The following is a 16,214-nucleotide window of genomic DNA, read 5'->3' on the forward strand; positions in this document are numbered from 1 at the left end:
TATTATTATTATTGAAATTTCATACAGCAGCAGTGTTTTTAAATTATCTCTTAAGTATCTGTTTGATATATTGTGTTATAATGATTATAACGGTTTTAAAATACAGTATCAGTGTGTATAATATACTCCTATAATCAAATATTATTTACTGTCATCATGGCAAAAAAAAAATAAAATCAGTTATTAGAGATGAGTTATTAAAATTATTATGTTTAGAAATGGGTTTAAAAAATCTTCTCTCCGTTAAACAGAAATTGGGGAAATAAATAAACAGGGGGGCTAATAATTCAGCGGGGATAATAATTCTGACTAATTCTAATATTTGTTTCGTACATTAAAATTGTTTAAATATTGTGTAACAGTCAATATTTATTCCAAAATAACTCCAGAATCAAAAGGATAAAAGAGTCACCAATAGAAAACAAATATGAGAAAAAAGAAACTCTTTTTTAAAAGAGCCATTAATTTCAAAACCATCCACTTAAAAATGTCATTACACATAATTCCAAAAATACTTATTCATGGATAGCATTAATTCAACTGGAACTGCCTTTAGGTGTGCAATATTTATTGTCCTAACATTAAGAAATCTGAAGGTAAATAAGTTCCTGTACAGTCCATGGTTTAAAAACACTGATATTCAAGCCGCAGCGAAGTTCACAGTTCTGCCCAATAACTGTATCACTGGCTACTGGCTGGAATTAAGTTACATTGCTTGAATTTCACTTTCAATTATTGAGGTGTCTCTATTCACTGATAGACTTAAAAGGGCTATAGAGCGACTGAGGACAGAAGTCCAGTGCCATGCAATCTTAACAAACAATCCCCATGGAGCGATATTTTCTTTTCTTTCTTTTCTATCTAACATGGAGTGGCTTCAGACTAAAAAGGAATGTGTTTGTGTCAGGTAGGCTCTATCGGCATAAGATTAAATTCACTCTAAATCCACTGTTATCAATAATACAGTGTTTATTAATTACTGATGCAACTGGTGATGATTGTTTTGTAATATGGTGATAATGCAGGATCTGACGAAAGGCCTGAATGTTCCGAGTGTTTAATCTGCTGTAATCAGACTCAAACTGAATGTTCTTTGTTTTTTGTTATGTTTCACCATTATTGACTTAAAGTTGTTCAATATTTAATGTTTCTTCTTAAGAGCTGAAGTTCTTTGATGTTTCCCTGATTTGTTCTTTGATGTTTCACTGATGTTTCACTAGATTATCAATAAAACTTGCTGGTTTTTATACACAAAAAAAGAGTTTATATAGAGTTGGATCATAAATATGTTTCAGATTTTATGCTAAATGTTGAAAAATAAGAAAAGAAAATGATTTTGCTGCTTGTTCAAAGTACTGATTTAAAATGAGCCGAAACAACACAATCCTTGATTTTTTTTGTTTCGTGACAACTTAATTGTTTTACGTTCACTCCATTTGAATGTATTAATTTAACAAGAACAATTTTTTTATATAATATTTTGTACACTGTAAAAAGCTATTAAGAAAGTGAGTAAACCCATTATTCAAAAACAACAAGTTGAAATTACTTTTAAAAAAATGTAAGTAATTGGGGTGACATGGTGGCTCAATTGTTATCACTGTCGCCTAACATCAAGAAGGTTGTTGGTTTGAGTCCTGGCTGGGTCAGTTGGTGTTTCTGTGTGACATTTAGTCATTTAGCAGACGCTTTTATCCAAAGCAACTTACAAATGAGGACAAGGAAGCAATTTACACAACTCTAAGAGCAACAATGAACAAGTGTTGTAGGCAAGTTTCAGGTATGTAAAGTGTAAGAAACCAAACATTAGTATTTTTATTATTATTATTATTATTTTCTGTTATACAGTTAGCGGTGGAGCCAGAGAGGCAATTGCAGATTAGGAAGGAAAGTGGAGACTATAGTTGAGTTTTTAGTCGTTTGTTTAAGACAGCGAGTGACTCTGCCGTTCTGATGCAGTTAGGGAGTTCATTCCACCAACTGGGCAGATTAAATGCGAGAGTTCGGAAAAAGTGATTTCTTCCCTCTTTGGGATGGAAAAACGAGGTGACGTTCATTCACAGCACGCAAGTTTCTAGAGGGCACATAAATCTGCAGAAGTGAGAGCAGATAAGAAGAAGCAAAGCCAGAAGTCGCTTTGTAGGCAAACATCAGAGATTTGAATTTGATGTGAGCAGCAACTGGCAGCCAGTGCAAACGGAAGAGCAGCGGAGTGACATGTGCTCTTTTAGGTTCATTAAAGACCACTCGTGCTGCTGCGTTCTGAAGCAGCTGAAGAGGTTTGATAGAGTTAGCTGGATGCCTGGCTAGTAGAGAGTTGCAATAGTCCAGTCTGGAGAAAACAAGAGCTTGAACAAGGAGTTGAGCTGCATGTTCAGATAGGAAGGGTCGGACCTTTCTGAGTGTGAATCTGCAAGATCGAGCAGTTCTAGAAATGTGTTCAGAGAAGTTTAGTTGGTCATCAATCGTTACTCCAAGGCTTTTCACCATTTTGGATGCAGTGTGAAGTTTGCATGTTCTGCCCGTGTTGGTTTGGGTTTCCTCTCGGTGCTCTGGTTTCCCCTACACTCCAAAGACATGCGCTATAGGTGAATTGAATAAACTAAATTGGCTGTAGTGTATGTGTGTAAATGAGTGTATGCTGCCATTCCTCTGTGGTGACCCCTGATGAATAAAGGGACTAAGCCAAAGGAAAATAAATGAAATGTTTGTAATTCTGTTGTAATTTCGAACTGTTAAGTTGACCTAATTTTTATATTCGTACACATTGTTCATTTCATTTGTAATTTGAAGTTAACGAGTTTACTCACTTTTTCAGTAATTTGCTTTTTAAAGTTTGCTTTACTTAAAAAAGTGAGTAAAACCATTGCAATGATTAAGTAAATGAATCATGTGCATAATTGTAAAACTAAACCATTCCAAGTTGCAATGGATTTACTTTTTAAAGTAACATCAACTTGTGGCTTCTTACAGTGTATGGATGAGAAATAGTCTGCTGTTTCCAGTTTACTGTCTCTTTATGTTCATCTTTGTTTTTGTTTTTTTTTATCTTGAAGGATCAACTAGCTAGATCATATGTAAAAACTAAGGTGCTCACGGCGACCTGAGTTCGATTCCCAGTTCGAGGTCCTTTGTCGATATTTCCCCTCTCTCTACTCCCCATACTTTCTTGTGAATTCTCTACACTGTTCTTTTCATTAAAGGTTAATACAACTGTAAAAAATTATTATTCACTTTTTTTTTAAATTCTTTTCATTTAGAATTTTTGGCTCGTTTTCAGTAGAAATTATGTAAAATATAACAATAAACAAATAATATTTTGATAAAATGTATCAAAGTCAGTAGAGTTTATGCTTTAATCAAGACCTAAATCTGTTAATTGGGTCAAAAATGAACTAACATTGTTTTTGTAAGCATAGGCTTGCGAATTTTGATGCTTTTTTCACAAAATAACACTTATTATCTTTTTTAGATTCTGTAATTTCGGTTTAAGTGTCTGGTTTGTAATGGAAAAAAGAAACAAACAAAAAAAATCACTTTTTTCATTTACATTTATCAATTCTCATGTGCAATTCTGATTTTATATTTGGTTTCACATCTCGCTGTTTTTTATATTTTACAGTTTTGAGTTTATACAGTATCTCTCAGTTCTGACCTTGCATCTCATTATTAGTTTTTACGTCAGTTTTTGTTTACATTTTGCAATTCTTTGTTTATGTTTAACAGTTCTAAATTTGCACATTCTGATATTTTGCTTTACTGGGCTCTATTTTAACAATCTATGTGCTAGTTATAAGTCTAAAGTCTATAACTAAGGCATTCTGCACTGGACTTTAGAGCAGCTTTTAGTTGGTCAATGGTGTGGTCTATTTCAGTTCCTCAAAATAGCAACGCACCAACAATGTGCACTAACACACCTCCTTTTCAGACCAGCACACCCATGAATTCACAAGGTGGCGCTAATAGATTTGCTTTTTAAACAATGTGTTGCAAAACGTGAAAACTACTGTTGTGCTGGTCTAAAAACAGCAAGAAATATCGCCAAACATGTCTTGCACCTCATTGCGCCAGGTGTATGATAGAGCCCATGGTCTTAAAATTCTTAGTTTACATCTCAGCTTTAATGTTTGGAATATAAACTGGCAATTCTACAATAGTGAGGCGGTGTTGAAACTTTATTGTTTGCAAATGCAGGTTTATAGGCTCTTGTGGTTCAGATGTTTCACTTGGGTATGCATTGCAAACTTACAATTGTGAGTTTGTAACTAAACAAATGCAAGATTTAAAGTGTTAATTCTGAGACAAAAGTTTGAGCTGTGATGTAAATAGCTAGAAGGAGATTTTATTTTGTAAGATCTGTTTTTAAAAAACTTTTTTTTTTCACTGGACATTTAGAACCACTGAAAACACCAGAAAACAAATCTTTCCGAAAGGGTTGTATAAGCATGTGTGATTCTCAATCCTGCAACTAATGGACCACAGTGACTAAAAACTGCCAAGACTAACTGTTTTAATATATTTATGAGCAGTTAAAGTAATGCGTCCCTGGAGATATGGAGAGCAGCTGCGACAAACAAGCTGCTAGTTCTTTCACACAGAGAGAGAAAGCTTGCGTTCTGGAGAAATCTCACTAACCACTAGGGGTGCAACATTACAGGCTTCTCGGGGTTTGGCTTTCGGGTTTTAGGGTCACGGTTTCTGCACCTCTGCACAGTTTCTGAGTCTTTATGAACATTTTTAAGTGATGTGTTGCAGAATTTGTTTATTTACAGTATGTTTGTTAAAAAAATAAAAAATAAAAGACTGTAATTCTTTAAACCATTTAAATGGGAGGCCTCTGTTGAGCGACCATCTGTCCGACTGACTGACTGGCTAAATGTCTGAACGATTGACTGGGCGGCACACCAGCCAATCGGCCAACCCGGCCAACCTCCTCCTCCTCCTTCCCTTAACCCAAGCGACGATTTACGAAAGCCTTGCAAAAAAAGAAAAGCTCTCATTCGATTTGGACTGCGTTTTCGGATTTCGCCGCATTCTCACCCCGTTATGAACTCGTTCGCTTTATTTTTTGGATTAAGTTTTTTGTCTTACCTAATTTCTGGAACCGCTCTTCTCCCGGACTCAACCCGGTCTCGAACATTGCCGGCTCCTCCTCCAGGCCTTCTCTCCGCTGACGTAACACCCCGTAACACCGCCCGCAACGTTCGCTTGAAAAAACTAAATGCGGCCATACGTACCTCCGGCCATGTAAATCGCGGTCTCAAGAAGCGTCCACGGGGCTACGTTTTCAGAATGAGCTTGGGTTTGTCCAAACACATGCACTATAGGATAATTCATGCAGGGGCGATTTTAGGATTTTCATTTCATTTTTTTGAGGTTTCCCTTATAAGGTAAAAAAAAAAAAAAAATATATATATATATATATATATATATATATATATATATATATGTGTATATATATATATATATATATATATATATATATATATATATATATATATATATATATATATATACACATATATATATAAAGCCTAATATTACATTTATAAGTAGTAATAGTAGAAAGAAACTTTAAAAATAAACAAAAAAAAATTTTAAAATGTGTAATATGGGTTGTGTACTAGTATTCCACTGTATTACATAGAAAGGCACAGCCAATTAAGTTCTGAATCAGCCAAATCGGCTCAACCTGCCTGTTTACTGCAGTAAAAACTACCTTCTATATTTAAGTGCATTTTTTTGTTTTCATGAATTAAATAATCTGCCACTTTTCTAATTAAATGACACACATATAAATATATATTTTTAAACTTACAGGCTAATTCACATATTTCACGATCTGAATGATAATGAATAAGTATTTTTTTAATACTAGACAACACTTGATGTTTCTATCACTGTCAGTGACTCGATGACAGTTAAAACGCTCTGTCACTGTGTTTAATCGTTTCTGTGCAAGTCTGTATTGTATAGTGTATAGTCTTGCGAGATTATGTTTTGGAAGGAAAAGGTATTTTTCGAGTAATTGATCATGATATATTGTAGTGTAAATTGTTAAAAAATATAATGATAATTGATATGATGTTTTCCTATGTAGTAATGGTTTTTGAATGCAAGTTTTTTCGTATGTCTTGCAAATCGTTTTTTAATATGCAGGTAAATGTCTCCTGTATAATTGGTTGTAAGAGTAGAGATGAAGGTAAGACTTGTTATTTTTAATCTTTGAGTAATTGTTAAATGTAGAAAACTTTTAATGTCAACTGTTAGAATTTTTTGTATTGATGTACACCTGATTAGTGATGGGGGTTGATGCACTTTATCTCTGTGGAGTGAGGTCTGAAATGGGAAGAATGTTTATTGTCATTGCTGTGAAGATTATAAGTTATTGTGTGATTAATTGATAATGAAATGAGAGTGACGGTTTAACTAATTGCACATTGTGATTGACTATGGAATAAAAGGGTGGAGTTGGAGAATGTGTCACACACTGAGGAAGGCTTTGTGCCGAAACGTCTGTTTGTCTGTTATCACCCGTAAAATGTAAGAAAAAGTAAGGCTAAAAACAGTATGAAGCAATTGAGTGCGAATCATTACCTTCTTTTGAATAATAGTAACGATCAGATTAACGCACCAAACCAAAGAAGTAACTAAAAAAACCCGCAAGCACGCAGGACAAACTTCAGTAACTCTGGTAGTTCATTTTGAAATAAAACTAGCAAAGTGTTCTTTAAGAGCTCCATTTTTCGCTGGAGGAAACAGCTGTGCTGATGAGGTGAACGCCGAGAAAACCCGACTGCTCCTCTGTGATATTGGGATACAGGTGATACAAGGTTATCTATAACACAAAACCACAAATAAGCAGATATTATAACAATTTATCAATAAACACACACCTCGTTCTCTCGCTGTCCACTGCTGTGATTCGCTGATTAAATGAAAAACAAAAGATGGGAAGGAGACAAATTCTGGGGGGACAGAGGCGATAATTTAGTGTGCAGTTTATGATCGCAAAAGATTTAGGGGGCTACAGGGTGTAAATGTGAGAGTGTATGGGTGTTTCCCAGTACTGGGTTGTGGCTGGAAGGGCAAAAACATATGTAAAACAACACATGTAAAACATATGACGGAATAGTTGGCGGTTCATTCTGCTGTGCCATCCCCTGATAAATAAGGGACTAAGGTGAAGGAAAATGAATGATTGAATCAAAGAATGTAGTATGTTGGCTAATTAGTATGTTTTTTTTTTGTTTGCTTTAGTACCAAGAACTGTGTATTTTAACTAGCGACAATCCCAGAGTATTGTGGCATCCCTACTAACCACACATCCTCTCTCCTCTCTCTCCGCAGTTCTCAGTGAAGACCTACATTCCAGCTTGTATTTTGTCAATGCATCTCTGCAAGAGGTAGTGTTCGCCAGCACCACGGGGACTCTGGTTCCCTGTCCTGCAGCAGCGGTGCCGCCTGCTACCCTGCGCTGGTATCTGGCCACCGGCGAGGAGAGCTACAACGTCCCAGGGATCCGCCATGTCCACCCCAACGGCACTCTCCAGATCTTCCACTTTCCTCCGTCCAGCTTTAGCAAAGTGATCCACGACAACACTTACTATTGCACAGCGGAAAATCCTTCAGGGAAAATTAGAAGCCAAGATGTTCATATTAAGGCCGGTGAGCATTTCAGGATCTTTCAGATCATTGTCAATGTTTTAATGATAAAATATTGAAATGCTGGAGTTTGCTTTATATGCTTTATTTGAATGTACAGTTCTTTTGATTTCAATGTTTTGGGGGTATTTTCAAGTATTAACATTCACAAAACCTCACAGCTCTTACCCAGAATGGAACATGCCATAGTTTTTCAACTGTCAATTACTTCTGTCTAAAATTACAGGTGTTTGGAGAGACATAATAATAATAATAATAATAATAATAATAATAATAATAATAATAATAATAATAGTTAAATAAATAAATACATAAAATAAAAATAAATAAATTAATAAATGAGCATATGAAGGGTTCAGAGGCAAAAGCCTCTAAACCCCACTTCCGCCAAAAATAAGATAATGATATTGAGTGAATGCTTTAGGCATGTACAGTATACAGGGGCGGACTGGCCATCTGGCAATTCTGGCAAATGCCAGAAGGGCCGGACCAATTTTTAAATGTGGGCCGGTCAGTTTTATTTTTTATTATTATTTTTTTTTTATACGTATTGTTCTTACGTGCAGGCAGCTTTTATGTCTTGCTAGATGTGATATTATGATGATGATAAAAAAATAAAATAAATAATAATAATAATAATAAATGTTAAGCATTTGGCCCAATTGGTGACGGCCGCCTGATTTCAAGATGGGCCGACCCAATCTGAGGTTACTCGGACGTAATCAAATTCCGGCAAGAATGTCATATTTTTTCACCGTCTGTACACCAAAATAAATAGTAAATGTCCGTGTCCGTGGGTGGGTTGTGTCGGTGTGGTAATGTGGGCTGGTGTGGCTACAGTGCCAGGGCTGAATATTTGTCCCAGTCCGCCCCTGACAGTATACATGTTCAACAAATAGATTTGCTTCAAATCATTTAAATCCCAGCGTCAGTGCATTCAGAAATGCACGTCGCTAAACGCCACTTGCCTTTGACAGCAAAAGCTGCTATATCCTGAGAACCAACCAGAAGGCGTGAATCAAATCATATGTTTTCAATGTAGCTGATTGAGATATATCCAGCTGCAGACCCCCAGAACCAAACACGTTTCAGGCAAATCTAGCACACACAATCTAGGCAAATTATATGTTTCTGATATTTGGGATATAGATTTAGGGCTCTATTTTGACGGTCCATGCGCAGAGCGCAAAACGCAGGGCGCAAACGCTTTCAGAGCGTGTCAGAACACGTTTTTGCTAATTTAGGAAGGGGAAAATCTGCTTTGCGCCGTGGCGCGTGGTCTAAAAGGGTTGAATTTATTTTCTTAATGAGTTATAGGTGTGTTTTGAGAATAAACCAATTAGAGTCTCATCTCCCATTCCCTTTAAGAGCCAGCTGCGTCGCGCCAAGAGCGCATTCACTATTTACAGGATGCAAAGTAAGTCTAAGTGGAAAAAATGAGCATTTCACTAGCAAACAGTTAACAGTTTTTTAACAGAAAACTGTTAAACAGAGCATCTACTGCATGAGAATGAGAGATAATGGATCTACTTTCACATTCGCTCGTGGATTGGGAAACCTTTACGCACAGACATCAATTAGTCTATAAATAAATAATTTAGTTTGTTAAGCGCAAATATTTGTTTCAAAACTATTTCTAAATTCAGTTCAAATTTCCAGCAAACGAATAAATGAACAATAAAAATAAAAAATATGCTCAAAAACCTGAGTTATATCCTAAAACACATGCTGTGCCCCATATGGTCTAAAACCTGACAGGTGGGCAAATCTAAGCTTGTTTTTAATAAAACAAATATAAATATGGATATAATAAATAATACTGCTAATAATAATAACATTATACAAAAACAAATTGTTATGGATGAACTGAAAAAGCCTCCCGAGATGAAGAAGACATAAAAGCAGTGATTTTTTATATTTATGTAGGCTAGAAAATAATATGTTTTGTAATATTTTAATCCTTTATATTTATATCCTATATCTATTCTTATTATATCCTATATATATGCTTAATATTTAATTTTTTTCATATGTAAAGATATTTGTCTATTGCTCTCTTGTGCGTTTTAAGCAGTGCGTAAGCGAGGCGCAACTCTGCGCCAGAGTTTAGACCGGGTTTGTTTTGGTCTAATGAAAAATCTATTTTAGTTTCTCAAAATAGCAACGCGCCTGCAGTGCGCCTCAGAACGCCTTCCTTTTTAGACCGGAACACCTATGGGCGCACATATGAGCGCTAATGCATTTGCTATTTAAACAGTGTAGCGCAACGCCTCAAAACGACTCTTGCGCCAAGCTGAAACTACCAAAAGACTACTGCGCCGCGCCTTGCGCCACATTGTGCCGGGTGTATGATAGGGCCCTTAATGTAAGTAGAGCAATGTAAACATTGTAAACTAAGCTTGGAAGATTCAAATAATGTAGTGTAAAACCATTGTGAAACATCAATATCTGTGCATTGTCCATTAATATAAAAAGCTCATCAGATGTATAGGTAATATGAAGTAATATGAATAATGTATTGTTTTAAATATTATATTTATCTTTTCAAAAACAGCTTACATTAGCAAATAAAACACAAGGTAAAAAGGGGATGCCTCTTAGGCAGTTTTAGAAGCTGTCATTCATTCATTCTCACCATATTTAATGTCTTGGTATCTTGTTTATCCTCATAGCATCCATGTGGGGAAAAAAGAACAGCATCTTAACTGTCTTTCGTGAAACACAGTTGCCTATTAATGTATAGTAAATCGGACTCATTCAAAGTAGCGCCCCTGTGCAAAAACACATTATGAATGCATGTTACACTTTCGACTGTACAGTGTGTTTTCCTTTTCTTATACTGCACAGAGTTTTGGGGTGAGGGACAATTTCATTTGCCATTCACTGACAGTGGGAGCGGCTCATTCAGTTCATCAAACTCTGTCTTTAAAAATCAAAAGCGGAATAAAACTCCTCATAAAGCCGGCGTATCAGCGTGCTGCTACATTGAAAACATATTATTCGATTCGTGCCTTCTGATATAGGATATATAGGATATAGCTGTCAAGGTCGGTGAGGGGAAAAGGAAATAATGGGTATTTATTGATAAAAAATAAAAAGCAAAACAGCAAAACAAACTAACCCGAGGTGGAAAATATTAATAAAACATATAAACAAACAAACAAACTAGACTGGACAGGCTGGCAAACTGTAGAACAGGACAAGACAGGAAACGATGACATCTGATGACGAACTGGCACAGGACAGCAGACATGAGGGGTTTATAAGCTGTAGGAAATTAACACACAAACAGATGAACACAATTAACTAATAATAGGTTAACAAGGAGGGTGGCACTAAACAATAGACGGGAGAGCTCATGACACAAAGAGACAACACAAGCCATGCGCTCACATAAAACAAGACTAGAACACGCAGCCAATGAGATAAATCATTAACTGCTTGTTCATAACAACACAAGCACCACGTGCTAAACAGAACATCAGTAGAAGACTGAACGCAAGACACGAGTACACGATGAATGAAAGCACTCACCGTGCACTCACACACGCGCAGCGTGCATGTTTCATCCCAGCGCCGACCAAAACCGAAACCTACTAGACTGAGAAGCTGGGAATGAAACACCACGCTGCAGACAGACGAAAACACAAACACGAGTACAAGAGCGTGCACGGCCGCATCAAGCAGGAGCGCGCACACTCTGCGTACTCTCACGTCGGCGCGCGCACACACAGAGACACACAATAACAGAAACAGGACAAGACAGAACTAGTGTCCGAGCTCTGCCACCAAAACAAGACCAGAGTGGCAGAACCCTGACAATAGCAGCTTTTGCTGTCAAAGGCAAGTGGCGCTTAGCAGGTTTAGCCAACAAACTGTTATTTCTGAATGCACTGAAGCTGGAATTTGGATGATTAGAAGCAAATCTATTTGTTGAACATGTACTACATGCCTAAAGCAATCACTCAATGTCTTTATCTCATTTTGGCGGAAGTGGCGTTTAGCGACTTTTGCATCAGAACTCTTGATATATAACTATAACTGTATAACTTCAGGTGTAACTATGTTTGTCAATCATAATTTAAAGTGTTAACATTATTAGTTACTAGTTAATTAAAGTGATTAGTTACTAATATAGTTATGCTTACTAATAACCTTAACTTTTCTGAATTTGATTGTATTGCAATAACGTGCACCTTTTGTAGAGCTGCTTTGAAACTGTAACTATTGTAAAAAGCGCTCTACAAATAAACTTGAGTTGAATTGAATTGAACTAAAATTGGATATTAAAAACATTTCAATGTTTCCATGATTTTGCAAAGTGTCGATGACGTAAACTCTTTCTCTGTAGTCTTACGGGAGCCCTATACGGTCCGTGTGGCGGACCAGACCGCGATGAGAGGCAGCGTAGCGGTCTTCAAGTGCATTATTCCTTCCTCAGTGGAAAACTACATCACTGTTGTGTCATGGGAGAGAGACACCGTACCACTCGTCTCAGGTAGGACACTGGCTGCTCATCTGCTGTTTTCGGCTTGAACATGCAAGGCTTTTATGCTGCACTCTAAAGAAAAATTCCATGTCATTTTTAAATTGACTGTACAAAAACATCTGTTAATTTACCATTGCCATGAATATTGTAGTTTAAAGTGCTTTGAATGTGCTTTTTTATTCAGTGTTTGATGTAATCACAAACACATGAGAATTGACATGAGGTCACATAGTTTATCTTTTGTTATTAACTAATGTGACTAAACTTTTTCTCTTTTAGGTAAGTCAGGATTATTAAATGTGTTTCTGTTATGCTTAATAGCAGAATAATGAAAGATATTTTTTTGAGAATTTGCTATAACTTTTGTTGAAAGTCAAGTTTACATACAATAAGATTATTATGCCTCTGAAAAAGCTCAGATGATGGTGTCAAGGTTTTGGAAATTTCTGATTGGCTAATTGACAACATTTGAGTTAATTGGAGGCACAACTGTAGAACATTATTTAAGGTTGAACTCAAACACAGCTTCCTTGTTCAACAGGCCAGAATCAACCAAAAAGCCAGATTACAATTTGCTAAATTAAACTGGGAAAAAGAAGAATTTCTGGAGACATGTCCTGTGTTCTGATGGAACTAAGATTGAACTGTTTGGCCATAATGACCAGTGTTACATTTGGAGGATAAAGGGGAAAGCTTACAAGCCTAGGAACACCATCCCAACTGTGTAGTATGGGGGTGACAGCATCATGTTGTGGGGCTGTTTTTCTGCAGGAGGGACTGTTCCACTTCACAGCATAGATGGCATCATGAAGAAAGAACATTATGTAGAAATACTGTAGCAACATCTCAAGACATCAGCCAGGAAATTAAAACTTGGCCACAAATGGGTCTTTCAAACAGACCATGACCCTAAGCATACTGCCAAACTAGTTCAAATGTGCTTTAAGGACAACAGAGTGAATGTTTTGGAGTGGCCATCACAAAGCCCTGATCTCAATCCTATAGAAAATCTGTGGGCAGAGTTGAAAAAGCTTGTGCGAGCCAACAAATCTGACTCAGACCAATTCTGTCAGGAGGAATGGGCCAAAATTCCTGCAAATTATTGTGAGAAGCTTGTGGAAGGATACCCAAAACATCTGACCAAAGTTTTACAATTTAAAAGCAAGGCAAAAAATAAAATAAAAGAAATAAAAATAAAAATAAAAATACCAAGGAAATGTATGTAAACTTTTGACTGTGTAGAAATGAATAAAAGATTCTAAATTCTAAATTCTAGATTCTAAAAATATTTTTTTTTTCATTATTCTGGCATTTAGCAAATGTAAATCATTTGGGTAATCCTAACAGACCTAAAATAGTAAACGTTTAGTGTGATTTACCATCAGACATTTAAAAAAAATGGTTATGTTTCTTTTTTTAGAGTGTATGTAAACTTCTGGTTTCAACTGTACATAATGAGAATGAAGCTTTTAGTGAGGTGGAAACTCTACTTATTTTACTCACCTGGCCTTTGAAGGGAATTAACAATTTTTCCTAAACCTTTTTTTTTTTTGTCTTTGTCTTCTTTATTGCTCAGATGACATGAGTGCTCCTTTCAAATTTACACTAGTTTTTCATCCATTTCTTTGGGTCCATATAGACTAAGAAGCGTTTTTAACCTCTCCCCCAACCTCCCACTGGCCTGCAGATACCTATACTAGTAAATGCTGCTCTCTCATTGGCTGTAGACGATTGCTAATGTTATTTTCAGCCCAAACTCATTTCACACAGCATGATTTGAATCACAGACAGCTCCAGATATTCAGCACACCAAATATCTCACGGCTGTCGGCGACTCGTCGACAGTTCTCTCAGATCGCGTCTGTGATAGTTGACACTGTGTGATTAATATTCAAGTGAACGAGCACCGATTTTCCTATGACTTCAGGCAGTTGTTGGCGATTTCTCAAAACCGAGTCAAAATCGGAGCTAAAATCATGCAGTCTGAACTCTGCATTAGGGGCCTCAAAATCACCTCAGACTCCAGAGGGTTAAACGTTACTTGGGAAATATAATCACAGAAGGGCTAATCATTTTGTCTTCGACTGTAACACCGGCTATAAAAGTTTGAATTAGACAATGGCAATTTTATTTAGTTTCACATCAGTCCAAAACCGCGAAGCCTGCTCTTGAAAACCTCCACATCTTGAAGTCGTTTCTTGTCCTGTCGGTGACGACGTGAGATTTATTAGTTTCTATCTTGGCATGCTGTCACAGTAACGCTCTTATGAAGAGCTCGTCTCGGGGCTGTCTAATCCTGAAGATGTGGACGGTGGCAGTGGTGTCACCGAGATCCACTGTACTGACCTACTTCCCTTCCAGCGCTTCAGAAAATCCGCATCAGCTAAATGGAGCACTCGTCTACACAACTGCCTCTTCCCTCAGGGCTGTCGGCTTCTTTTATGGGGCATTTAGCCAATTCAATAAAGACTCAAAAGTCGTTTAGATTGGGGGACGTTTTCTATGTGTCGTGCTTTTCTGTATGGTCTTTTATTCATCTTTAGGGAGTAATGTGACAAGTGTTCACCTGCGGTCTAAATTACTCTCTTTAAACTCTTTAAATGTGCTCAGTTTCAATGCGTACGTTATATTCCTTTATGAATGTCGGAGCTTTGTTTAAAGTGCGCAGTGAATCTGACAGATGTCTGTCATTTTATCGCGCCTGTCAGGAAACATTTGCTTCCAGCTTGTCTGGCTGTGTTTTTTGTGCTTAATATTTCATAGGCAGAGCAATATTCCTGCAAACAAACACCGTTTAAACACAGTTCACTGCATGTGGAGAGCTTTCACCTTGTCATTTACAGCAGTTTTAGTGGAATCTATGTGTGTGTGTGATGGACATTTACTGATGGCCCCTCTAAAATTTTCTAAAACCTATTCTTCTGCGATATCCTATAAATAAATAAGCTTTCTAAGCAATCTTGTGCTAGCAAGAGTGAAACTATACTTTTTTTGGTTGTAAAATATTAATTTCTTTATTTCTGTCGGATGCATTCGGACTCCGTCGTACAGTGAAATGTTTTCGGTTGCAAATGTTACATTTCCCACATGCTTGAGATTCCCGTTCGAAATAGATCGGGCTTGTCAATATTTGGAAAAATATATATATATAAAGAAATTGTTTGTAATCATTTTTACTTCATTTCATCAGCAATACTTCAAAATTGTATTGCTGGCCATTTAGGACACATGGGACCCGATTATACACCTGGTTCAATACGTTTTTGGTGTGATTTGTTGCTATTTTCAGACCAGCACAACCCTAATTCTCACGTTTTGCATCACGCTGTTTAAATAACAAATCCATTTGAGTCGCTTTGTAGACTCATGGGTGTGCTGGTCTATGTGTTGGAGGTGTGTTAAGGCGCATTGTTGGCGTGTTGGTATTTTAAAGAACTGAAATAGACCACGCCACTGACCAACTGAAAGCTGCTCTAAAGTTCAATTCAATTCAGCTTTATTTGTAAAGCGCTTTCACAATGTAGATGGCGTCAAAGCAGCTTCACATAAATGGTCATAGTAATTGGAACAGAGTAGTTCAGTTTTTAGTGTTTAAGTTCAGTTCAGTTTAGCTCAGTTCAGTGTGGTTTAAAATCATTACTGAAAGTCCAAACACTGAAGAGCAAATTCATCGATGGGTAGCTCTACCGATCCCAAACCAAAGTCCAGCGCAGTGTGCATTAGTTATTAGCCTGTGTGGGTCCAAATGCTTACACATTGCTTAATACACACAGTAAGTGCAGCAACACACAAATATCTTCACATATGATAAAAATAAAGGATTAAAATATTACACAATTTTTAATTTTCTACATAAATATAAAAACCACTGCCACCATAAATAATCATTAGCAGTATTATTTATTATATGCATATTTATATTTGTTTTAATTAAAAAAAAAAAAAGATTTGTCCACCTGTTGGGTTTTCGAGATGTCTGCATCACCATATGGGGCAAAAGAATAGGATGTGTGTTTGGATATAACTCAGTTTTTGGTCCACACTTCATTATTATTGTTCA

General features: G+C 36.6%; 1 protein-coding gene across 12 annotated transcripts in view; it reads left to right on the plus strand.

Annotated features, from left to right (window-relative positions):
• dscama (Down syndrome cell adhesion molecule a) overlaps window positions 1-16,214 on the plus strand; it is a 185,024-nt gene that overhangs the window by 31,069 nt on the left and 137,741 nt on the right. For 7 of the 12 annotated variants that reach the window (XR_012385960.1, XR_012385957.1, XR_012385958.1 and 4 more), the window contains exons 2-3: window positions 7,351-7,668; window positions 12,017-12,163. Coding sequence is in view for 4 of the 12 variants with exons in the window: in XM_021479191.2 (XP_021334866.1) it covers window positions 7,351-7,668; window positions 12,017-12,163 (465 nt within the window). In the remaining 8 variants the exon portion in view is untranslated. Of the gene's footprint in view, window positions 1-628; window positions 908-7,350; window positions 7,669-12,016; window positions 12,164-16,214 lie in introns of those variants that run through there. The other 5 variants (XR_012385959.1, XR_012385956.1, XM_068223821.2 and 2 more) reach the window with 2 other exon arrangements.

Source organism: Danio rerio, chromosome 10, assembly GCF_049306965.1.
Source record: "Danio rerio strain Tuebingen ecotype United States chromosome 10, GRCz12tu, whole genome shotgun sequence".
NCBI classification, from domain to species: Eukaryota; Metazoa; Chordata; class Actinopteri; order Cypriniformes; family Danionidae; genus Danio; species Danio rerio.